This window comes from Rhinolophus sinicus, chromosome 15, assembly GCF_057876585.1.
Source record: "Rhinolophus sinicus isolate RSI-liver-muscle chromosome 15, RSI-T2T, whole genome shotgun sequence".
NCBI lineage: Eukaryota > Metazoa > Chordata > Mammalia > Chiroptera > Rhinolophidae > Rhinolophus > Rhinolophus sinicus.
Genome location: NC_142515.1, coordinates 94,910,802 through 94,936,522, shown reverse-complemented (window position 1 = coordinate 94,936,522; position 25,721 = coordinate 94,910,802). Strand labels below are relative to the sequence as shown.

At 46.4% G+C, this 25,721-nt stretch overlaps 1 protein-coding gene and 1 long non-coding RNA gene across 5 annotated transcripts; both read left to right on the top strand.

The window, feature by feature from the left end:
* Positions 1–8,148, top strand: KEAP1 (kelch like ECH associated protein 1). Of its 4 annotated transcripts, none has more exons than XM_019744982.3 (6): positions 1–362; positions 2,333–3,018; positions 4,683–5,368; positions 6,616–6,821; positions 7,081–7,257; positions 7,421–8,148. In XM_019744982.3, exons 2-6 carry the CDS (start codon positions 2,380–2,382, stop codon positions 7,585–7,587), a joined length of 1,875 nt encoding a protein of 624 aa, XP_019600541.1. In that variant the 5' UTR covers positions 1–362; positions 2,333–2,379; the 3' UTR covers positions 7,588–8,148. The 4 variants fall into 4 exon arrangements, with proteins under 4 accessions (XP_019600541.1, XP_019600542.1, XP_019600540.1 ...); XM_019744983.3 differs by having other exon boundaries at positions 234–479; XM_019744981.3 differs by lacking the exon at positions 1–362 and adding an exon at positions 531–793.
* Positions 8,149–18,183: 10,035 nt separating this feature from the next.
* Positions 18,184–24,507, top strand: LOC141572715 (uncharacterized). Its single transcript, XR_012498100.2, has 2 exons — positions 18,184–18,382; positions 24,005–24,507. It is a non-coding gene; the product is annotated as an uncharacterized LOC141572715 (long non-coding RNA).
* Positions 24,508–25,721: the final 1,214 nt, after the last annotated feature.

Here is a 25,721-nt window from a genome sequence, read left to right as displayed (position 1 = left end):
CGACCGACGCCCTGCTTCTCGCCCTTGGGCTCCGGGCGTCTGCGGGAAGGGCGGAGAATCGCGGCTCCTTTCCCGCCGCGCCCTCTCCCCGCCTCCTTCCCGGGTGTCCCGAGGCCTCCCCTCACCCGACGGTCGCGACCCCTCAGGCTTTGCCGCCTGGGAGCCGAGGTACCCTGACAGCGGAGGTGCCCGCGGGTCCGGGAGAGCGAAGGTTAGGCGGGAGCCGCCCCTGGTCGGACTGCGGCCCCTCGGGTTTCCGGGAAGCTCAGCGCGCGGGTGGCACCACATTACCCAGAGCAGCCGCCGTGTCCCGGGTATCCCCGCCCCGCGGCAAGAACTGCCGAGGCTACGCAGGGGCCGAGGTGAGCGCGGCGGCGGCGGCGGCGGGGAGGAGTGTCCACTGATGTCCCGTGTGGGCAAGGACGCGTCTGGCCTCGAACCCGGGGCCCCGATTCCCGCGGAGCTGACCACGCGGCTAGGTGCGCGGAGAGCTGCGGTCCCTGACCCCGCCGCGCCGCAATGACGAATGCTGTGGTCGCGGCGCTGGGGTTGCGCAGCTTGGCGACAGCCCGCGGGGTGGGAGAGGGGGGAGCGGCCCCGGTGCCAACCCCGCCGCCTGAGGCCCCGGGCCGCGGGGACTTTTATTCTGACACGGCAAGCGCCAGGCTCTGCTTAGTCATGGTGACCTGCGCGCGCTCCGCGCCTCCCACCCCCACCCCCACCCCCCCAGCGCAGCGATGGAGGCGCCGGGGCCTGGGCGACGGAGGCGGAGCCCGAGCGCGGCCATGGCGGGGTGAGTGAGCGGCCTGCGCCGGGGCTGCGGGCCCGGCGGGCGGGTAGCGCCCCTGCAGCCGTGCCGGGGGGCCGGGAGACCTGGCGCCGCGGGCCCGGTGGTCTGGGGGGTTCCCGTGGCCCCCGGAAAGCCAGGAGGGCGCGGCTCGAGTTCCATCCTTTTGTTGGACGGCGCGATTCGCGGGGTGGCCCCGGAACCACACAAGCCGGACGAGAGGCCCGGGGAGCGCCGCTCGGACGGAGTCCCGGGGACCCCGGGGCGTTGGGGGGCTTGACCTGCGCCCTGGGATTGGCAGTCAAGAGGCCGTGGTGGGGTTACTTCCTTCTCCAGGCCTCGGTGGCGACTCAGGCGGGGCATGCGCAGTCCCCCACCTAGTGCTTCGTGAGGGGAAATGCCCAGTGCCCAGGGGGCACCGTTGACCTATTGGCCAAAGACCAAGAGGCAGACCCGGGGCCTTGGCTGGGGAGAGGCGGACAAGCGGCGCCCCAGGCCGGGTGAAGGAGGGTGCTCTGGTAGGCACAGTGGCGTGGGCAGTCAGCCAGCCATACCTTACTGACCCCTGTGCAGTGCCAGGCCCCAGGCTGGACTTGAGGGAGGCACATGAGAGGGTGGGCACAACCCTGCCCTGCCCTCTGCAGCGCTGGGGCACAGGGCCAGAGGGACGGGTCACCCTTCAACAGGCAAGCAAAGAAGCTTATTTCAGTTCCTGACAAATACGGTGATGGAAATAAAACTGGGAGGTGACTCTATGCTGAGCCCCAGAAAGATAAGATGGAGAACCTGGGGATCCTCTTGCAAATCCACCCCCTTTTCCCCTCAGGACCTTTCAAAACACAACTCATGCTCCAGCTCTCCAGACTCCACAGGTTTCATGGAAACCCTCCTTTCAGTAGTCTTTGTCTGTCATGACACACCTCCTTGCTTCTCCAGATTGTCTCTCATTCTGCTTCTGAGCCTTTTGCACTTACTGTTCCCTCTGCCTGGAAAACTAATGACTGTCACAATGTTGTCATTTTCTTCATGATCTCAATTTCTACTTAAGTCGCTTATTTTATTTATGGCCATCCCCCCCCCCCCAGGTATCGACTCCAGCACAGTTTTTGTTTGTCTTGCTCCCTGCTGTGTCCCTGGTGCCTAGAACAGTGCCTGGTACACAGTAGATGCTCAATAAATGTTGGTGAGGTGAATGAAGGAGTGCATTGGACATGCTCTAGGAAGGGAAGGGCTACCAAACAGAGTGAGCAAAGGGGAGAGGTGGACAGGGACAGAGTCTGAAGGGCTTTGCTGGCCATTGAAGTGTTCAATTTTACTCTTCGTGCTGTAGAGAGGTGTGGGGGGGATTCTGAGCAAGGGGGTAACATCATCTGACATGTTTTAAGAGGGACCCTTGGGCTAATGAGGCCATAGGACATTTAGCAAGCACAAACGGATGCAGCTTCACCTGGGCTTGGCAAGGAAAAACTGGTCTAGGAGTTGCTTTATTTTAATAAAGGCCTGGCCCCAGGCCCTGCCCCCAGCCCTGTGCTCTCCCTCCTCCAGGCCCCTGAGTGCCAGTGGTGGTGTTGTCCCTTGTCACCTGGAACCCCATGCAGCCGGAATCCAGGCCTAGCAGGGCTGGGGCCCGTACCCGATTCCTACCCCTGAGGTCACAGTGCCCCGAAGGGGCAGGGGACACAGTGATGTACGCCTCCACCGAGTGCAAGGCTGAGGTGACACCTTCCCAGCATGGCAACCGCACCTTTAGCTACACACTGGAGGACCACACCAAGCAGGCTTTTGGCATCATGAACGAGCTGCGGCTCAGCCAGCAGCTGTGTGATGTCACGCTGCAGGTCAAGTACCAGGACGCACCTGCCGCCCAGTTCATGGCCCACAAGGTGGTGCTGGCCTCGTCCAGCCCCGTTTTCAAGGCCATGTTCACCAACGGGCTGAGGGAGCAGGGCATGGAGGTGGTGTCCATTGAGGGCATCCACCCCAAAGTCATGGAGCGTCTCATCGAGTTCGCCTATACAGCCTCCATCTCCATGGGCGAGAAGTGCGTGCTCCATGTCATGAATGGTGCTGTCATGTACCAGATCGACAGCGTCGTCCGTGCCTGCAGCGACTTCCTGGTGCAGCAATTGGACCCCAGCAACGCCATCGGCATCGCCAACTTTGCCGAGCAAATCGGTTGTGCTGAACTGCATCAACGTGCCCGCGAGTACATCTATATGCACTTTGGAGAGGTGAGTGAGGGGAGGGTACATGGAGCAGGGCTTGGGGACGGTATCGGAAGGACCAGGGATGCACAGGTGATTATCACTGTCTCCCCCTGAGATAGGAAGGGTCAAGGCAAGGAGCTGGAGAGAAGTGGGGCTCTGAGCTTCTAGTCTACCCATCTGGGCCATCTCTGGGAAACAGCTGAGGCAAATGAGGCCTTCATGGGGATCTGGGCTCCCTGGTTTCTCTGGGGTCTAGGGTGGGGACAGGGTGTAGTGAACATGACAGCAGCTCAACCCTGGGGTGTGCAGAGCAGGGCCCCACATTTCAGGCAGTCCAGAAGTAATTGTGAACGCCCATGACATGCTTCCAACTGCCAGTGTGACCCCAGATGTGTTTTCTTTGGTTCACTCAGTGTCATCCTTATTTTATTGGTTTCATTTTCATTTTTAAATGGAGGAAGTTGTAAACAGAAGAAATAATAAGTGCTTATTGAGCCCTTGCTTTGGGCCCGCTTCTGTTCTAAGTGATTTCCATCCTTTAAATCACTGAATCTTGCCAACCATCCCAGGAAGATGTATGCTTTGGAGGGCATTCCTGGAAATATTCAAAGCCCTCCTCCAGTGGCTGGAACCAGCTGGGGTGGATACTACTTTGGTCTCCATTTCATTTCTTTCCTTCTCTCTACACCACATGTGGGGTTGACCAGTGGCCTAGAGCTGTGGCATTAGTCCTAGGGCTGATGGCTAACAGGAAGGTGGTCTATGAGCAGGGTTCTCCCACTGGCCAGCCCAGTGTTTGTTTCAAGGGCTTGCATGGGCTTGGAGCACTAGAAAGGTGGCGACCTGCTGATGTGGAGTTACCAAATTTCTACAGATCAGTGCCTGCCAAGAAAACTTTGTTTGGGGTCCTGTATGCCCTAGGAGTAGCCTTGCTATAAGGTAGCTACTAATACAGTGTTTCCCCGAAAATAAGACCTAGCCAGACAATCAGCTCTAATGTGTCTTTTGGAGCAAAAATTAACATAAGACCTGGTCTTGTTTTACTATAACATAAGACTGGATCTTATATAATATAATATAATATAATATAATATAATATAATATAATATAATATAATATAATATAATAATATAATACCGGGTCATATATTAATTTTTGCTCCAAAAGACGCGTTAGAGCTGATTGTCCGGCTAGGTCTTATTTTCAAGGAAATACAGTATAATCCCCATCTACAGAGGAAGAAAACAAAGGCACAGAGTGTTTCAGATATTTGCCCAAAGTCACCCAGTTAAAAAGTAGTGGGCCAAAATTAGAGCTCAGACTGCTTTCTTCAGAGCCTGTACTTTTTTCCTAGAACATTCTATTGCTATTCCTTTTTAGTCAAAAGTAATTTCAATTTTTTAAAAAAGATAAGGTTCTTATAGTTCAAACAGAAAATGATACAAAAAGATACAGAGTGCATTGTGTCTGCCCATTTACCTGAGTAGATATGTACTACTTGCCTGACATGTAGTACTAACTCATTTAATCCTCACAACCTATGAAGTTCATACTATTCAGATTCTCATTTTACAGATGAGGAAACAGATTATCAGAGGCGGGTTGAGTGACTTGTCCATGGTCATACTGCCAGTTGAGGGGTTGGGGGAGACACAGGAGTCAGCCTGTCACACTATCGCCTTCTGCAGGTGGCCAAGCAAGAGGAGTTCTTCAACTTATCCCACTGCCAGCTGGTGACTCTCATCAGCCGGGATGACCTGAATGTGCGCTGCGAGTCCGAGGTCTTCCATGCCTGTATCAATTGGGTCAAGTACGACTGTGAGCAACGACGCTTCTATGTGCAGGCGCTGCTGCGGGCCGTGCGCTGCCACTCGCTCACGCCCCACTTCCTGCAGATGCAGCTGCAGAAGTGCGAGATCCTGCAGTCGGACTCCCGCTGCAAGGACTACCTGGTCAAGATCTTCCAGGAGCTTACCCTGCACAAGCCCACACAAGTGATGCCCTGCCGGGCACCCAAGGTGGGCCGGCTCATATACACCGCCGGTGGCTACTTCCGCCAGTCACTCAGCTACCTGGAGGCCTACAACCCCAGTGATGGCACGTGGCTCCGCTTGGCAGACCTGCAGGTACCTCGGAGTGGCCTGGCAGGCTGCGTGGTGGGCGGGCTGCTGTATGCTGTGGGCGGCCGGAACAACTCGCCTGATGGCAACACTGACTCCAGCGCCCTGGACTGCTACAACCCCATGACCAACCAGTGGTCACCCTGTGCCCCCATGAGTGTGCCACGCAACCGAATCGGGGTTGGGGTCATCGATGGGCACATCTATGCCGTTGGTGGCTCCCATGGCTGCATCCACCACAACAGCGTGGAGAGGTGAGTCACACGCCCAGAGGGGTAGGCTCCAAGGGTCCCGCTGCTAACAGTTCCCATGCCATTGGCATTTGGGGATTGTCCATGTTGTTGAATGCCTAGCTCTGTGCCCTGTTTCCAGAGAGCGGAAGCCTCAAAATGAAGCTAAATTCCTGGGAGATGTATGATGGTGACCTTGGATGATGTGTCTGGGCCTGGGGAACAGGGCCATCACAAAACCATACGTACACCTACTTTGTGCAGATTTGGAAAAAGTTCCATCAGTTTGAAATTATAATATGCTAATTTTGTTAAAACATGATCCCTCCCTGACATCTGCCCAAAAATTGTTGCAATAAACAGATTATGAGGTCTGCTATGTAGAAGGTGCCCCCTTAGATGTAGTGCCCTTGTGCAGTGCACAACTTGCACAACTGTGCTTAGTGACCCTATGTTTAGAGGCCAAGCATTTTGGGCTTTCAGCTTTTGCATAGCCTAGTCCTCTGCCTTCTTCTTCCAGAAGTGTGACCCAGGCTATATTTCTTACCTGAGAACTTGTTAAAACAAACTCCCTAGCCCACTGCTGGAGATGCTAGAGATCTATCATTGGTGGGTGAGTTTGGAGCGAGGCTGAGGGATGGGAATTTTAAACCAAATACCCCAGAGGTTTCTAATGCATGTGATCTGTACATAGGATGATTGTATGATGCGTCACCCTCAGTAGGCCACTTTCAAGAAAAAAAAGGGATACTATTAATTAGTCCAGGAGAACAGGCATGAACTGGGAGTGCCTAGGCCCATCTTTGAGCATCACATTTTGAGAAAAATCAGCCTAGTTGTTAGAGTTGGGGTTCTGGTGCCTGAGAGGGCTGGGTCAGACCCCAGCCCTCCTGCTTCTTCAGTGACCCTGGACATACCACCTTAGCCTTCTGTGTCTCCATCGTGCCATCTGTGAAGGGTTGGACAGTAATAAGAACTGCTGGCCCCACTATGCGGGGTGGGACATTGGTGAGATGATGCACGTAGCACTCAGCACAGGGCCTAGCGGTGGTACGATGGAGCCACTGGGTCCAATAGATGTGTGTGTGACCTTGAGCCATGACAGCTGTGAACCTTGGTTTCCTCAGCTGGAAAATGGAGCTACTGTTAACTTGCACCTTGGAGAACAGTTGTGAGGCTTAAAGAGTCCAGGCACACAAAGCTAGCAAAATGACAGTGTTTCTTGAGGATCAGCTATGATTGCCATTGTCGTTGTTATTATGCCCTTGCAGGTATGAGCCAGAGAGGGACGAGTGGCACTTGGTGGCCCCAATGCTGACGCGGAGGATTGGGGTGGGAGTGGCTGTCCTCAACCGTCTGCTCTATGCCGTGGGGGGCTTCGATGGAACAAACCGCCTGAACTCAGCGGAGTGTTACTACCCAGAGAGAGACGAGTGGCGAATGATCACACCCATGAACACCATCCGAAGTGGGGCAGGTGTGCGGGGGCTGCGGGGAGGGGCCCGTGAGGGAACACCCAACCCCAGGAGTGAAACTCAGCCAGGCTGGGTGAGGCCTCCTGTTTCCACCTTAAATAACCCTGTGGCACACACAGGAGAGCTAGATTCTGACAGAATCCGAGCTCCGAGCTCCTGCCTTTGTTTCTGAAGGGTCCCTCAGGAGAGGGAGGAGGGGGTGGGGGCTGGGGCCCCTACGGCCAGGCCCCTGAGTCACCCTCTCTTCATGGTGTGGCTTAGGAGTGTGTGTCCTGCACAACTGTATCTATGCGGCCGGGGGCTACGACGGTCAGGACCAGCTGAACAGTGTGGAGCGCTATGACGTGGAGACGGAAACGTGGACGTTCGTAGCTCCCATGAAGCATCGGCGGAGTGCCCTGGGGATTACTGTGCACCAGGGGAGAATCTACGTCCTCGGTGAGGCTCTGGGGGGGTGGGGGGACCTGGGTGGAGAAGACTAAGTAATTAGCCTCATCTTTCAGGGGCAGGCTCAAATCCGTAGGAAGGCCTCTTGTGGTTTCTTCCTCTTCCTTTCCCCTGCCCTTGGAGGCACTGACCATCCCCTCTGCTCTCCCTGCAGGAGGCTACGACGGTCACACGTTCTTGGACAGTGTGGAGTGTTATGATCCAGACACGGACACCTGGAGCGAGGTGACCCGCATGACATCCGGCCGGAGCGGGGTGGGTGTTGCTGTCACCATGGAACCCTGCCAGAAGCAGATCAACCAGCAGAATTGTACCTGTTGAGCCACTTTGGTTTCTGGGGGAAAAATGGTCCCATTGAGAGTATTGTCATTTTTGTACAGAAACAGGGACAAAAGAAAAGGGACAGAGCAAATGCTTATCCTCCAGGATGGGAGGCTGGGATGCCTCAGTGTTCAAATGACAACTTGAAAGAAGGCCAGAGTGGGAACCCGTGAGCCCATCAGAGTAGTCCCAGAAATGTCCAAGAGAGCCTGCCTGGGATGGGGTATGGGAAGGGTGGGTTCCCAGGAGAGAAACCCCCATACCCACTACCCCAAGACTAGGCCTGGCTCCTACACCAGCAGCCGCCGCCTCCCTTTGGGGTAAAAGCAGGGGTTGAGGTCGGGCTGGTTTTTGTTCCCTGCATCTTTGTGATTGGTTCCTAGAGGCCTGGGAAGGAGCCAACTGAGGCCTCAGGGGTGAGGCCCTTCTGGAGGTCCGGACCCTGGGAGGGGCCTGTACATAGAAACCACTGGATATCTCTGCCCTGGACAGTTATTTTGTTGATAAGTAACCCTGTAACTTTCCAATGAAAATAAAGAACAAACTAACTAGTGTCTTCCACCAGGCTCTCAGCTGGAGGTCTCCAAACCAGGGACTCTTCTGAAATGCATTCAAGTCTTTGATTTAGGGCTTGAATTTAAACCAGTTTATCTCTGCCCATGGCCTCTTGATATGTAGGGCATGTTTTTCCCCATAGGCAAGCCACACAGGGCTCACTGTCTGTCACTTTCAGCTGCTTTGAAGACAATGACACATCTCCCAGGGCTTCTCAAGGTTAATATCATGTGTGCACAGTTTATATTTTAAGGCACGCCATCCCCAACACGCCTTCCAAATTTGGAGAAAATCTGTCTGGTCATTTTAATGTGCTTCAATAACAGACTGAGCCTTTTTTTTTATTGAGGTGCCTGGGTATTAAAAGGACAAAGTGGTTCTTGGGAATTTTCTTAGGCAAAGGGCTCAATACCAAGTCTCGTCTGAACAACATGTGTGCAGGCAGTATGTGGCCCAGATCTTCTGCCAATCAACTTTATTCATGTTGGGGAAGGGGGTGGAGAAAAGAAAAATGAAGTGTGATCTTGATTACAGGCACACCTCAGAGATAGTGTGGGTTTCCAGACCACCGCAGTAAAGTGAGTCATAACCGTTTGTGGAGGTGGAGGGTCTTGCCTTCAATTTGTAAAAAATGCAACACCTGTGAAGCGCAATAAAGGGAAGCACAGTGAAAACCTTATTGGGAAATTCACAGGTTCTTCCCAAACAGCTTAGAAAGCAAACATTTGATTCCTTCCCTTCCAGGGAAAACCTGGTACCTCCCCTCTCTGCAGCTTCACTCATTCAGTTGACCTGAAGCCTACCTTAGTTGTGCCCATTCTCTGTCCTGGGCCAAGGCTTTTATGGAACAAGGAAATCTATGTCTGCTGCACTGAATGGCTAGGGGAAAACTAGGAATTGTAAACTTAACATCTGGCTAGCCTTTTAGCACTTACCGTGTTTCCCCGAAAATAAGACCTAGCTGGACAATCAGCTCCAATGCATCTTTTGGGGCAAAAATTAATATAAGACCCAGACTTATTTTACTATAATATAAGACCGGGTCTTATATTAATTTTTGCTCCAAAAGATGCAGTAGAGCTGATTGTCTGGCTAGGTCTTACTTTTGGGGAAACGGTATAAAGTATTTCTACACATTATTTGATCCTCAATAGTGCTCTGAACTAGGAAGGACAAGCCTGAATTCTTTACAGATGAGAAGCAGAGGTTCAGAGAAGTGACTTGCCCAAGGTCACTTGGCCACTAAGTGGTGGAGTTCAGATTCGACCTGTGTAATACACCAAAACAGCCATTCTCAACCACAACACACTGTACCACTGTGTTTGTGAGAATAGATATTAAAGAGGGCACATGGGGTCAATGTGTCTAGCAATGAAAGTTCCAGAAACAGCAATCTATAATCTAGGGTCGGGATTTACATGTGATGCAGTTGCCAGAAGCCACGCTACCTACCCTAGAGTCGTTTCCTTTCATGGGGGTTAGAGCCTGGCCTTAAGGTCAGGTTTAACTGATTCAGAAAAGCAGTTTAGCTTTTAGCAGTCAGGTGAACAGTTTCTTGTCTGCAAAAATGGTACTCGGACACCTACTGGGCACTAGGCCGTGTGTGAGCTGCTGGGCCAACAAAGGTGAGTGTTTATATTCACTTTCTAACCACAAAAATAAATTGTTTTTAGTCCTTACTCCTGTAGGCATTGGGGCTATGGCAGTGAACCAGCCCCAAATGATCCCTGTCCTCAAAGAAATGACAGACCAACTCATCCTGGTTTGCCTGGGACTTTCCCATTTTGAACACTGAAAGGTTGGCATCCCAGGAACCCCTCATTCCCAGGTAAACTGGGACCATTGGTCACTCTTCGGGTAAGCTAGATGCTGAAGCAATATTACAAATGTGCTGCGTGCCAAGCAGATGAGGGTCATGGTTAAATTCACATTTTTAAAGTCGATGGCTCTGGAAGCTAGGTGGAAATGGCTTGTCTGGGGATGAGAGTGGATGGGGAAAGGCTCAGCAAACAGTTATTGCAGTAGCCAGGTGAGAGGATGGCGGTCTGGATTAGGCAGGTGGCCTTGGTGGCCTTGGGAGTGGAGTAGAATCTACATGTGAAGAGTCTAGATATGAAGGGTGAAGAATTCAGAATCATTCTGGGTGGTTTCAAGCTTAAACAGCCATGAGTAGGGAAACTTGGAGGAGGCTGCAGTTGTAGAAGGGAAGTGATGATGGCATGGGGTGTGTTGGGTTTGAAGACTCAAGATACAATTGTTTTAGGAGAGTGCACTGATTTTTCTAGCCCTCAGTCTTTAATGCTTCCAACAAATAGTTTTTTTTGTTTTTTTTAAGATTTTATTGGGGAAGGGGAACAGGACTTTATTGGGGAACAATGTGTACGTCCAGGACTTTTTTCCAAGTCAAGTTGTCCTTTCAATCTTAGTTGTGGAGGGTGCTGTTCAGCTTCAAGTTGTTGTCCTTTCAGTCTTAGTTGTGGAGGGCGCAGCTCAGCTCCAAGTCCAGTTGCTGTTGCTAGTTGCAGGGGGTGCAGCCCACCATCCCTTGCGGGAGTCGAACCGGCAACCTTGTGGTTGAGAGCCCATTGGCCCATGTGGGAATCGAACCGGCAGCCTTCGGAGTTAGGAGCATGGAGCTCTAACTGCCTGAGCCACCGGGCTGGTCACAGATAGTCTTGAATGGCTGTTCTGTACCAGACATGAAGTCAGGCATTCAGACACAGTGGGGAACAAGCATAACACTGGCCCTTTCTCATTAGAACTAAAGTTAATAACAATTACATAAAACATAAATATGTATGTTTGAAGGACAGGAGCATGACATATGTCAGAGGCCCCGGGGAAACATTCTTGAGGAAGTGGTTTTCTCACTGAAATCCAAAGGAACTGATAAGTGTAAACTAGGTGAGGGAAGTAGGGGCAAGATTATGGACAGGAAGCATCATGTGCAAAGGTCCTGTGGCACTGAACAATAAATCTAGGTAAAGTTTTGAGAGGAGGAACATGATGCCAGAAGAGGCTAAAAGATTGTCGGGGCCAGAACATACAAGCCCCATGAGTCACTCTCATTTATCTTTAATTATTAAATACCTAAGTTTTTTTTTAAATTAGAACATTACAGATAAAGCTGAAATCTCACTATCCATTCCAGTCCCCTCTAAATCTTTTTTTAAAAAATTGCACTAATGTTCTATATGTTTCCTTACATAAATGACATAATGTTGCCTGTATTATTCTGCAACTTGCTTTTCCCACCTCAGGAGGACTTCTCAATATATCTGTAATGTCACATCATTCCTTTTATCAGCTACCTGATGTTCTGTTTTGTCTCTTCCACCATTGATAGACTTTTAGGTTGTTTCCAGTTTCTCAGAATTACAGAAAAGGCTGCAATGCTCACTCTTAATCATGTCTCCTTGGGCACAAGTGTGTGTATTTCTCTAGGTGGATACTAAGAGATGGAACTTATTAGATCATAGGGTAGGCACAGCTTTACTTGATGCTGTTAGATCACCCTCCAAAGTGGTTGTAATAAATCATATTGCTGTTTTCTAGAAGTCCCGTATAAATTCATACACAAATTTATCACTTTCTCTTGATGGTTCTCCCCTTTGTGCTATATTTAAGAAAGACTTATGGTTCTTGACATTTTCTGTAGCTTCCTTATCCATTTAAGTTATTGTCTTCTGCCCATAAATTAATTGTTCTGCCTAAGTTAATCAGAGTTTTTTTTTTTTACTGGTTCTGTTAGAATCAAGAATCCTGAATAATAGAGACATCAAGAAATTTTAAAATATTTTCTTCAAACATGTTCAAGTTCTATTTTTGCACTGTTTTTAAATCCACCCAGAATTTGTTGGTATGTATGATACAAAGTGGAATGTAATTTTTTAAATAAGGATAGCTGATTGCTGCCAAACCATTTATTTTCCAAACCATTTCTTGATACTCATTCTTTACCTATAGTGTTGAGCTGCAATCTCAATCATATACTAAATTCCCATATATACATGCAATTCTGTTCAGTTTTTGACTTTTCTGTTGACCTAAATATCCATTTTTGCACCAATTCCATTGTTTTACTTATTACAGTTTTATAACTTGTCTTATAACATGTCTTAACATGTTCTTATAACATGCCTTAATAGCAGATAGAAAAAGTCCCCCTCCTTGTTCTTTTAAAAGGTCTGGGCTATTACTGCATATTTCTTCCTCTCTATGAAGAAGAAACTCCATGAAAAATCAAATTTTTGATTGGATTGCATTAAAATTATTGAGTTGGGGAGAAATATTTTTATAATTTTAGATCTCTCTGTTCATGAATTTAGTATATCTATTTAGTGAAGTCTTCTTTGCTATCCTCAGGAAACCTTTATAATTTCTCCACAAAGGGCTTGCAATGCATTTATTAATGGGAATTTTATAAGGTTTTGTTGCTATTGTCAATGAGATCTTTACTCCTGGATCCTTTTAAATTGTGTGTGTGTGTGTGTGTGTGTGTATACATATGTGTGTATATATGTGTGCCCATAAATTTTATTTATATATATATATATATATATATATATATATATATATATATATATATATATATGGAAGTCATTGATAAAAATCTTCCACTGGCCTCTTTGCTGAATTCCCTTATTCTACCAGTTTTATTTTTCAGCACATAGTCAAATTATAGGCAAATAATTATAGTGTAATGTCATCTTTCCCAATAGTTACACCACTCCTTTCTTTTTCTTGTCTTGCTATTACCTAAGACCATCTGTACAATGTTGATTAGTAGTGGTAATAATGGACGTAATTGTCTTATTCCTAACTGCTTCTAATGTCCCACCATTAAATCTGATGTTTGCCAAAAGATTTTCTGTAATCTATGCCTTAATTTTCGCTGGAAACTTTATCAAGTTTAGGAAGCTGACTTCTATACCTAGTTTTTTAAAAATCATAAATGGGTGTGGAATTTTTCAGAGCTCTATCATTAAGTAGTTGAGTATTAAGAAATTGATTTTCTGATAAGTACCCAGTTCATGCTGATGCTACTTGTCCAGGGAGCACACTTTGAGACGTACGGGTGTGGAACAAGAACAATGGTGTAAAGGCAAATTCTGAGAAACAACATTTAAGCAGTAGATGGGAGTAAGAGGAACCCCAATAGAAACAACAGCAGCAGGAAATTTTGAGGAGAACTAAGGAAAGTATAGTGTCACAGAAGCCAAGTAGAGAAAAAGTTGAGCACAAAATGTTTTAAGGAACAATAATACTATTAAGTGCAAAGAGGTTTAGAAAGATAGAGACCTTCAAATGCCCACTGGATTTGGCGATTGGGAAGTAAGCTTGATAACGATTTCGGAAGAATTGTGAGGGTAAAGTAAAAGATGGCTTCGATAAATATTTATTGAGTGCCTACTTAGAAAAGGCACTGTTGCCGAGGAGACAACACTGAGTCAGTGAAGGAAGCTGTGGAAGTGGACACGTCTTTTGAGACATTTGGGTGATGCAGAGAAAGATGGGATGATATCTAAAGAGAACGAAAGGTTGGGGGTGGGGTGGAATTCTGTTAAGATTCAGAAGACAGAGTATAAGCTGAGGGGAAATGTTTATAAGCTGAGGGGAAATTCATAAAAAAGAGAATGAAGGTGAAGGGGAAAGACAGGATGGACTCATAGGGATGGCGAGCAAGTAGCTCCCCGCTCTCAATTGGCTGGATGACGTCTAAGGTAACTTTCAGCTCTGTGAAGGGTACTGTAGTTCTGCATGTACAGAGTCCCTTGCTTGGTACAATACAACGTGCCTTCAAGTCAATGAATATCTTCTCTCTTGGGAGTATATTCTGGTTTTGAAATATGTTCGTGGAAATTATATTACAGGAGATAGAATTTAAGAAAATAAAAAATATAAATATACGTATATAAAAGAATACACTAGTGTCAACAGACTAAGCTTGAGACCCGTGTCTGGCACTTAGTACAAATCTCTGTGCCTTATCTTCCTCATCTGTAAAATGGGGATAATAACAGTAACTAGCACCTGGCAAACACAGTAATACAATAAATGTAGTGTTATTGACTAAGAATGAGATAAGTACTGGAAACCTGCGATGCTAACCTGAGATAATCTGAATTATCAAGGTTGTTATAGAATGATAATGATAACATGTAATGGCCTCAGAGCGCTTTACCTGCGTTACTGTTAATTCCTCGCTGGCTCTCATTACCTGTGAAAAACCAGTGTTTCCACCAACCTCTATTTTAGGATGGTTTTGTAGCTTCCCATGACCTGCAGGGCTGATACAGGTCTAAAAGGAGTGCAGCACCCTCTTGTGGGCCTCTGCATGAAAAGAGGAACTATTTCCAGAGAAGGAAAGTTAGAAAAAGAACAAGATTGGACAAGTCCCAGGGTGTAGAATGCCCTTAACCTTGACTTGTACTTTTTTAAAAATTAGCATTCTTCAAAACTTCAGGGAAAATTATATTTTTTATAAGTCAAATACAACTTGCAAATGCACCCAGGAAGCTCCCCATTTAAAGGACTCTCCTTCCTGTGAGCCCCAGCACCACATCCACATGTTAGGGTTGTAACTCTGATGTTATTAGGCCACAACTTAAGCAGGGCACCTAGGAACACTTTTCAGACTACACATCCCAGCATCCTCTGGGATTCAATCAGCTGGTTTAGACCACTTTGGTGGGACACCGGGAACTGAGCAGTCTGATGCTGAGTTCAGTTGCCTCTTGGCCTTCATTTCTCTCTGCTTCATATCAGGAAAGATGAACCGCATTAGCCAAGGAGTTGGTGTTTCTTTCTTCAGTCTCAGATCTCTTCGTGTGGGTTCCCTTTTATTTCTAGGCTATGACTTCCCCTTATCATATTTCACCCTCCGTGGCCATCTCCCAGTTCCTCTAGAGATTCACCAAGTGAGAGATTCAGGAAGTGCTTCAGTGCCTACCATGTTCCAGGCACATTGTAGAGACAACTGAGAGCAGAAGACATGGCTTCTGTCCTCCTGCAACCTATAGCCAACTAGGGGAAGAGACAGATATTTGCATGATTTTTCATTAACATAAACTAGAAAGCCTGAGAAGTGCTCTAGGAAAAAGTAGCTTGCAGAAGTCATATGCATTTTTCTGTCTTGTATTCATAATTATTATTCTACTTTTCTGTCCTGTTTACCATTGTATTTACTGACACACAATAAGAGCTTCACACATATTTGAATGTCGAGTAGAATTCTTGTTCACAATAGATGTGCAAGAAACATTTTCAGGATTGCATGGAATTGGGCAAGTCTTCTAGATGCTTCTCCAAGGGTGTGGATTTCGTCAGCTCTGTGCAAGAGTGGAGCTGCTCAGCCTGTTAGGATTTCAGTTCAACACAAGGAAGCCCTTTTGACTTCCCTGTTACCATCAGATCTCTTGAAATTTCATGGAACAAAGTAATCCCTGTTCCAGGTGACATATCCAGGTCTCACACATATCCAATCACTGGATAAGTACCTGCTGACTAAGTACCTGCTGACGATGTCAAGAACTGTGAGAAGCACTTGATAAATATTTTAAGGTAGCTTTAGATTCTTCCTGCAGCTCCCATTTTAGGAGAAACAGCCCCAGTTCCTTAAATGATTTCTCATGTGACATGGTGAGTTCCTTTATCAGCGAGTTTCACTCTCCCACCCCCATCCTGACAACTCTTTGAGGGTGATCTGAGTCTTACCTTCCTGTCTCCCCATTTGGGGACAGGGAGTGCAGTAGAAGGCTTTGGGGCTTCTCATATGTATGGGAACCACTGAAGCTTTTGCAGGGGTGCACCTCTAGTTGGAAGTGAGGTGGTTACTCTCAGAGAAAAGGGGGATGATGGGTCCTTTCAGGGTGTGGGGATGGCAATGATAGGAAACCATCAGGAGACGGGGGTACAATGTCAGGCCCCTTCTCAGGAAGACGGAACAATACTGAATACTGGGGATATTTAAGGAAGAGGGGATGATGTGGGGTCCCCTTAGGAAGGGACAAAGAAATGGGAGGGGACCCCTTCGGAAGAGGGGGTGACACCAGGGTCTCCTTCAGGAAGGATGTTGGGGTCCCATCAAGAAGGGGACTGAGACCAGGGTCCCCTCAGGAAGGGCACTCAACACCAGGGTGCCCTAAGGAAGTGGGGATGACTCTGACGTCACACTCAGGAGGAAGAGATGATGCTAGGGTTCGTTTCAGGAGGGAGGGAGGACGCCAGAGTCCTCCTCGGGAAAGGTGGACGTCTCAGGGTGTCACTCTCAGGAAAAAGGGGTGACGTCAGAGGTTCCCCTCAAGAAGGGGGAAACGACGCCAGGATACTCTCAGGAAAGGCGGATGATACCGGAGTCTCCTTTAGAAAGTGGGAACGACTCTGGAATCACTCTCAGGGAATGACACCAGGTCGCCTCACCCGCCTCAAATCTGTCGCTCCTGCGGCGGACTGAGCTCCTCTGCTGAGTCCTCGGGTTCAAAAGGCGAAGCGGCCGCGCCTCTCATTGGCTGCCTTCTTGGCTAATGACAACTACGCCAGCCAATTGTAGTGCAGAGAGAAAATCTTCCCCTCTGTTTTCGCCATGCCTCCTACCCGATCTGCGCGTGCGCGTCCTACTGGTCCTGCTGTAGTTCTTTATTCCCACTGTAAGGGGGGGGGGCTGGAAATCCCAGCCCGACCTATGTCTATGACCCATTTTATAATAATAGTACCTACTTTAAAGGCTGTTGTGGGAATTAAGTGCGATAATTTACGTAAAACAGTGCCTGACACATAGTAATCACCTTGTAAACCTGGGCTATTATTTGCATTTTACAGCGAGGGAAACTGAGACACAGAGTGGGTAAGAAACTTGCTTAGACTAACACAATCATTAATTGGCAGAGTCGAAACTAGAACATAGGCAAACTGAATCGAGAGCCTGTGTACTTATCTACCATACGTTTGTGGCTCCCAAATTATTTCTTTCTTCTGATTATGAAACAAACTTCTCCTTGATTATAAAAATAATACATGACGACTACAGAACAGAAAACACAGATCTCTTTTAAGCCCACCACGGGAGAGCTGAATATTTTTTGATGAACAAGCTGCTTTTTCTATGCACATATTTTTTAATAGGATCATACCAGGGTATAATGCAGAACGTTTCAAAACCTGCTCTTCTTATGGTAAACATCTTCTCATTTCAATATAGACCCACCTCTTTGCTTTTAATGGCTGCATATTATTCCATTATGCCAGTGAAGAGTAATTTAATGACCCTCTAGGGTGGACATCTGGGTCTTTAATAATTCTTCACTATTCTGACCAATATTAGAATGGGCATTTGTACTTGCATCTTTAGGTATTCATCCAATTGTTTCTCTATGATAAATATTTTTAAAAGTGCAATGGCTGGGTCAAAATGCATGCACAGTTGTTGTTTTTGATTAATATTGTCAGACCACTCCTGGAAATCTCTGTGTGCCAACTTCTGCCACCACTAACGAGCTATGAATATGCTTTGCCCACCCGAGGATGGGCCGTCTTTTTATTATTTGCCAATAGATGAAAAAAGAAAAAAAAAGTGCTTGTTTTCATTTGTACTTCCTTATCTTTTATGCTATGAAAGAGGGAAAAATATTACACCCATCTCAAGATTTTGTGCAGGTGAAATAAAATAATGATAAAAGTATTGAGCAGCCATCATTGTCAAATAGACAATGGGTGAAGTGAGATCCCCACCTTATTTTTCTGAGTTTTTCCGACCCTGTGAAATCACTTCACGGCTTCAGTTTCCTCATCTGCAAAACAGAGCTTATGATAGTACATACTTCAAGGACCACCGGAGGGTGGATAAAATAATCCTCCACATGAGTTCAGGGCCTTCCAAAGGCTGGGAGAGGCGGAGCCATTTGCCAGAGACCATGCAGCCTGCAAGTGGCTAATGTCAACTTCAGAAAATGAACTAACTCCACCCCTTTCCCAGGTCCCTCTGTCCTGTTCAGATTACAAGGCCTCCCTGCCCTTGGTCACCATTGCCTGAGGAAAGATGAACTCCCCATCAGGAGGATTTTAAAGAGCCAGCTGATGGTCACATGCCACCTCTGCCCTTTGACCCACATTCTCAGACTGTTGCCATGTCCCAACACAGGAGGCATCTGGGACATCACACTTACCCTTTTACACTTGGGGAAACTGAGACCTGGAGTAAGAAGGCTCATCTGGCCCTGCCAGCCATCCCCTGCCGCGTGGGGTTAGTACTGTTGCCTCCTGACCCCCAGCCCAATACCCTTTTCCCGACTCTGCCTTCCTTTGAAACACCCTTGGGGAAACGTCTGTGTCTCCTCTTTGCTTCTTGCACAAAGTTCAGATTCTGCCTAGTTTTCCAGCTTTGCTTCTCCCTTCTGAGCCCAGGCTGCCCCCTCTCCTCTTGGCCAGGATATATATATCTACTGTGAATCTTTAAGCCACAGTCAAGCTGGCAAACCTTTGTATGAGTTAAATGCCCCACATTTACTCTCACTTAAGTTCCAGAACTGTGCAGTCTGATACAGTAGACTTTGGCTACATATAGCTACTTAATGTAAAAGAAAATTAAAATTCCAGTTCCGCAGTTGACCAGCTACATTTCAAGTGCTGATAAAGATGAACTGGAACTTCCATTGACTTCCTTTTCCCTTCTATAAATACCCTCCATCTTGGCACATAGGCCAGAATGTGCACGTGGCTTGCCATATCTGCATGCAGTGGGGTTACAACCTTTTCTTTTTCCCGAATAAACCCTTTCCGGTGATGAAACATCTAGTTGATATTATTTTTCAGTCCACATTTTAGGAGCCTGTCCAGGATTCCAGAGAACAACCCTGACAGCTTCTTGGCAGGTGGGCAACCAGGTGCTGGCACCTCACATAGAGCCACTTTGGCTCCCAGCTTGCTCTCCAATTCAGAAATTTAGGGTAGGTTTCCTGGATCAAGCTTCCCCTTTTTGTATGTTGAAGCTTTCTGGGCTTTATTCAGAAATTGTTTAGAGAATTTTTTGTTTGTGTGCATGTGTTAAAAAAGCCTTGCTTGTTTGCTTGTCTGTTGTCTGTGAGTACTCGATTTGGCACATCAGCCTGATTTCTTCAGAAACAGGTTGTCCTTTGAAACAAAACTGGCTTTGGCCTAAAGAGCCCTTTGAAGACAGAGGTTATGTCTTTTGAAATTAGTCAGTTTGGCCCAGTATTAGACAGTGCCATCTCATTGAGAGAGCCACCCAGCTCAGCCTATAACTGGACTCTCCCAGGGTTGGTTGTTTTCCTAAAACTGGCTTTCAGCCTTCGGCCTGGTCCTCTGTGATCAGAATGTTCTAGAGTGAGGCAGGCTGGTAGCTGACCTGCAGGTTGCTTGAGCTGTTGTAAATTGTCTTGGACCCTATGTTCTAGAGAAAAGTCTCTGAAAAATAGGATCCATCATGCAGGGTGTCATGCGGGGTCTCTGGTCCCACTCCCCACATAAAAACGCAGGATATGGTGAGGCCAAAAAGGAACATCCACGGAGCCATAGATAGGGGACTCATACCACTATATTCTCACTAGTGGCTGGGTTAAAGACACAGGAAGCAGGAGCCACATGATCCACAACCTGCCGTCTGCTTTTCTCTGCCAACCAACCTCACTTGGTAGCTGCAATCCGCCGTGTAACTGCAATCCACTCTTGCTAGCTCAGCCACCATCTTCTTGCTAGCTCCCATTTGCTGCTAGGGTAGCCACAGCAGTTATATTAGTGGCCAATGGCTCACTGGTTACAGCTGACGGCCAACTAGCCACAGCTGATGGCCATCCAATCACAGTTGATGGCCATTTACTACCTGAGCCAGCACCTTGAGAGCCTGGAAACTGCACTCCTGCCTCTGTCCCCACAGGATCTCAACCATCTAAATATTTTAAGACCGTCCCTCATTTACCAGGGACACCTGCTGAGTACATGGTTAAATGCTGCGGTCAATTTTCACATGCATATTTAACTAAATGGACAAATCTGACTAAAAGTAATTCAGAAAATCAGTGGCCACTGTGGGGAACTTTCAAGATTCCTAAACTTGATTTTCTTAAAACTAAATAGGACAATAATAGCGCTAAAATTGATAAAACTGAATGGAATGTCTATTTTGAATGGTATTTTGAGGCTTCCAAATGAGACCAAGAATCTGAATTTGCCTCTTTGCAAAATAAAGTCTTGAAATTAACAAAGGCTACTGAACATTTAAAAAGAGAGAATGGCATCAGAAGTCTGTTCTTCCTCTGCAGCACTGTCTTGGCCTTCCCTCTCAACTCCATTGTCTCAGGTTCCATCTTTAGGTCCACCCTATCCTTCTATGCAAACTTTGCCTCAGGTTTATTCTCCAGTTTGTGCAAGTGCTTCTTCCCCAACTCCTTTGCCTCACGCTCCACCTCCGACGCTATCTTGCCTTCCACCACTGCCTTCCTTACCTTTGGTTCTGCGTTCAGTGCCATTTTTCCTTGAATCCGCTCATGTTTTTTTCCCCTCTGAACTTCTCAGTACTTTTCCATTTAAAATAACCCCCCCTCTGGGTATCCTAACCCCAAGTTTCATATGTCCTTTGGACTAAATCTGAATTACAAGCCATTGTAAAGGAATTCCTTAAGGGGACTGAGCATCTTCACAAGTTTGCTTGAGGAATTTTATATTACTATTCAGGCCTATCAACCTGGGCTTTCTGATTTGTATCAGCTAATCCATATGTTAGTTGGTAAAGACCAGGCTAAGAATTGCTGGATGGGAGCATTTTAAAATGGACTTAGAAAAGCAAACTTCCAATTTGGGGGAAGAAGCTAGAGAACTTGCTTGAAAGCTAAACCAAGTAATTCCCAAGGCTTTCCCAAAGCCCGTTGATTAGAGCAAAATTCAGACTTGCTCACAAGAGTCTGACGAATCTGTTTATGACTATTATAATAGACTTCAGGTCATTTTTAAGGAAAATTCTGGTCGTCAGATGTTGATGCCACTTGGGTAACTTTTAATTCTGTTTGTTAATGGGCTGCAGAGATCTTTCCCTCCTCGTTAAGAGAACCAGGATGGAATGGGGGACCGTGCCCACCCTAAATTTGGTTAATTATGACAATCAGCTTGCCCATACTCTAGATGAGCCACCTAGAAGTAAGATTGCCAAGATTTTTAATTTTCAGACTCAGCAAATGAGAGGCCCTGTGTGAAACTGAAAGACTTCAAACTTTTGCCATTATTGCAAAGAACTGGGACTCTGGAAAAGGGATTGCTGTTTAAGCTTTTCAGACGCTTTCAGCCTTCTAAGCAGCATCTTCCAGTTAGCCCCCTCACTTCCTATAAAATCCTTTTGTTAACTGCTTTCTGTATAACTCCTTCACGTTGTAATAACCTTAATCCTCAGTCTCCCTTCTGAGACTGACGGATCCCCTCCTGACTCCTGACTCCTGACTCCTGATGATTTGCAGGAGACTCCTCTAGGTAAAGCTGATCTCTCAGGGATTACATATGGTTTATATTTTAAAAATGTAAATGGCGGTGCTATTTATGCTATTGTTAGCACTTCTGAAGTTGGTGAGGCAGTATCTTTGCCTTCAGTCACTTCAGCACAGCAGGCTGAATTATAGGCCCTCACTAGAGTTTGCATTTCAGCAAAGGTGTCCTGCGGGAGACCCTGCTCACTGCGCCATTTGTCATGCGGGGCGGCCTGCGGAGTCTCTGGTCCCGCTCCCCACAAAAGAATGCAGCATATGGCTAGGCCAAAAAGGAACACCCGTGGAGCCATAGGTAGGGGAGTCATACTAGTATATTCTCGCTGATGGCATTATACTCTCACTGGAGGCTGGAACCACACTGTCCCCAACCCGCCATCCTAACTGCAATCCGCGCTTGCCAACCCAGCGGCCATCTTCTTGCTAGCCCCCATTTTTCTGCTAGCATAGCCACAGCAGTTATATTAGTGGCCAATGGCTCACTGGTTACAGCTGACGGCCAACTAGCCACAGCTGATGGCCATCCAATCACAGTTGATGGCCATTTACTACCTGAGCCAGCACCTTTCTATGTGAGGCCGAGACCTTGAAAACTGCTTTCTGGGGTTCTGTCCCCACAAAAGGGTAAAACTGTCAACATTTATACTGATAGTAGATGTTTCATGACTTTGGAATCTTAATGGAAACAATGTGGTTTCCTTACCTCCAATGGAGATAAAATTAAAAATTGCCCATATGTTCAGGAATTATTGGATACTATATTTTACCTCATGCTTATTAAGATTCCAGGATATTCTAAACTTGACTCCCTGGAAGCTAAAGGAAATCACCTGGCTGACATTTCAGCTAAGAATGCTGCCTTTAAAGGCATCAGCTGGACTCAAAACCTCTGTCATGGTCCAAAGGGATATTTCTCTAGTCGATAACTTAGAAAAACTGGCCAGAGAAGGCCAACAATTGGCTTTGGGGAAAAAGAAAAAAACAAGACTGGAAATTCAATAATTGCTGGTTTGATTAGAAGAGAAAGCTCTGGTTCGGACTAAGTAACAACCCAGTCCTACCAGAAACTAAAATTTTCACTCCTGACTACTGTATATGCATTAAACCATTGGCTCACTGTCATAATGATAGCATTTATGAATCAGCATTGGTGGGGAGATATTAACAAGGCTGCAAAAAGCGCCTATCTGAATGTCTTAGCTGTGCAAAGTACAACCCAGGGGAGCCTGTTCGCATTGCCCCTGGACAGTTTAAATCGCCTAACAGACCACTTGAGGTTCGACAAATAGATTTTATACAACTTCCCTCATCTCATGGATATACATATGTCTTAGTCATGATATGTATGTGTTCTCACTGGACTGAAGTGCTCCATTGTAGACAAGCTAAAGGCCTATGAGAAGATTATTCCTACTTGGGAATGCCTCTCAAACTCCACAGTGAGGGAGGAACTGATTTCACTGGTCAGTTGCTACAACAAATCTGTGCTATTTGGCCAGTTCTACAACATTTTCACTGTGCTTACCACCCTCAATCTTCAGGTTTAGTTGAATGTACTAGTGGCATTATTAATATTCAAGTAGCAAAATTAGTAGAAACTCTTCAAATACTTTGGCCTAAAGCATTGCCATTAGTCCTTTTAGCTCTCAGGTCTACCCCTTTTGGGACACATAAGCTTTTACCTTTCAAGATAATTACAGGACGCCCCATGTATTTGGCTCCTGCCTCTCTTGATCCATAGTTGGTAAAAGGAGACATATGTCAATAGAAGCTTAATTGCTTCTATTGGCAATCATCATGCTTTGGTAGAACAATCTTTTCACAGTGCACTCCAGGGAAATGAAAAACTCAACCTGGACACTTTGTTCACTGGAAAAGACACCTCAAAAAAGATTCCCTCCAGCCTTGCTGGAAGGGCCTCTGTCAGGTACTGTTGACTAACCTCTGTGCTGCTAACTCCAGGGGGTAGACTCTTGATTACAATCATGTGTCACCTAAAGAAGGCACCCAACCCTGACTGGAACTGCACACAGTCTGGTGACCTGAAACTAAAACTATCAATATTAAACCGGGCGACCTCTGAAGGAGATGAATTGCCAAAATGACTGAATCAGGCCTGTATAACTCTTCTTACTATATCGATTCTTATTTCATCTTTCTCTTTTGCTTGGAAGGAATGTGCCCTTGCTGACATTTCCTAAACTATTGTGAAAGGGGGGAAATTTCTGGTTGTTGAATTTGTCATCAAGAACTTTGATCTAAGATAATGATGGTCTTTGTTTCATTATCTACAGGCTTGAGCTCCTGGTTTAAATTCATCTTGTAGAATAAGTTGTTATGTTGTTCTAATTCTGCTTTGAATTCTTCTTGTTATTTAGTTCTGCACCTGTTGCCTGTTAAACCTCAACATGAGCTGTTCCAGATCCAAGCACTTTCCCTCTGATGTGAGCGAGGACACCCAGAAGAGGTCCTTCCTGATATCAAGGGATAAAAAGACTGAAGTCGGAAGATCTGACTTTTGATCAGAGATGCTTTTGGAGAGAGATCGCGATCAAAAGCGGGGAATGATAAAGTTGAACTGGGACTTGAAGCAAACAGAATCAGTCTGGAGGGCCGATGGGCAGAGCGAGGGCTTATGTAAGTTCTCACGCTCTGCATAATCGCAAGAACCCCACATGCAAGAACTTTACAGGAAGAACTCTGTTTATAATAAAGCTCTAGAGTTCTAACTTCTCTTTCCATTAACTTCCTTTCCCTTTATATAAATACCCCTCCATCTTGGCACGTGGACCGGACGGAGTGTGCATGTAGCTTGCCATGTCCGCATGCAGTGGGTTGCACCCTTTTCTTTTTCCCAAATAAATGCTTTTAGCTGATGGAACATCTAGTCGGTATTATTTTTCAGTAGACAGTGCTTAGTAGCCACATGTGGTTAGTGGTTACCATGTTAGATAGCGCGGACACAGAACATTCCCATCATAGAGTTTCACTGGCTAGCCCTGCTCAAGACTGACCTTGTTTAAGTCTGAGATTTTTGTAATCCCATTTTACAAATGAGACAACTGAAGGTCAGAGAAATCACACCCAAAGGCACGTAGCTAAGAGCTGGGATCCAAACTAGTCCCTGACCCTAGTGAAAGATGGCAGACTAGGTGGGCTGACATTTCGTTAGATGCAAGGAAGCTACCCTCATTTTCAGAACACACACGCTGTGAACATATACATCTACTGATATCACTGTGCTTAACTGCTTAACATTTTCACTGCGAGGTCCGACTGTAGTCGAATGATCTTTTCATGCCTCTGACTGTAGCGTTACTTTACTCCACAAGCTCAGTGTTCCAGAAAGGAAGTTTAGGAAAGTAGATGTATATTTTTCTATATTTTTGTGGTTTTCAAGAATGAATAACAATAGGAAATTTTTATACTTTAATCATTTATTTTAATAAAATGTAGCACCTTGACTGTATTTACTTAAAAATATAAATACTGTAATTATTTTCTGTGGCTTTTTGACACATTTTGGAGAACAAACTTGAAATCAATTAATGCAGTAAAAAGGTTAAGCACTGTGTATGTATTTGTGTCTTTATTAACCCCCAGAGGCAGCCAGCATTTGACTCTGAAAACCCGAATCACAAATACTTCTGCTATCCATATCTTTTTCCACACGGGAAGTTTCATCATTAGCATAATGAATGTCAGCACCCTTTGATTGGTGAGATCTGGGGCTTGTTAATTAGTCTTATAAAGGTTGGAAAAAGGAGCTCTTATGGGCAGAATTAACGGTATTCGAGTATGTGGATTGGTTAAAATATGAGACTCACTCATTCCCCAACCTTTTAATAGCAAGTTAGAAAAACAGTTTCTATCCCAAGCCCGTTCTGTGGTCAGTCATTAATTTGAAGGATTCAGTTTGCCTGACACCCCTAAGGCTTACAGGCCTAAAGCAACACAGAACCCTGCCTTTAAAATATTCAGGTTTAGGGGAGGCTGGATGGCTCAGTTGGTTAGAGCTTGAGCTCTTAACAACAGGGTTGCTGGTTCGATTGCCACATCAGCCAGTGAGCTGCAGCCTCCACTAGATTGAAGACA

Coding starts and splice junctions, on each gene's coding strand:
- KEAP1 (XM_019744982.3), top strand. CDS start 2,380: ATGCAGCCGGAATCCAGGCCTAGCAGGGCTGGGGCCCGTACCCGATTC. Junction 6,822..7,080: donor CACCATCCGAAGTGGGGCAG/GTGTGCGGGGGC, acceptor GGTGTGGCTTAG/GAGTGTGTGTCCTGCACAAC. Junction 7,258..7,420: donor GGGGAGAATCTACGTCCTCG/GTGAGGCTCTGG, acceptor CTCTCCCTGCAG/GAGGCTACGACGGTCACACG.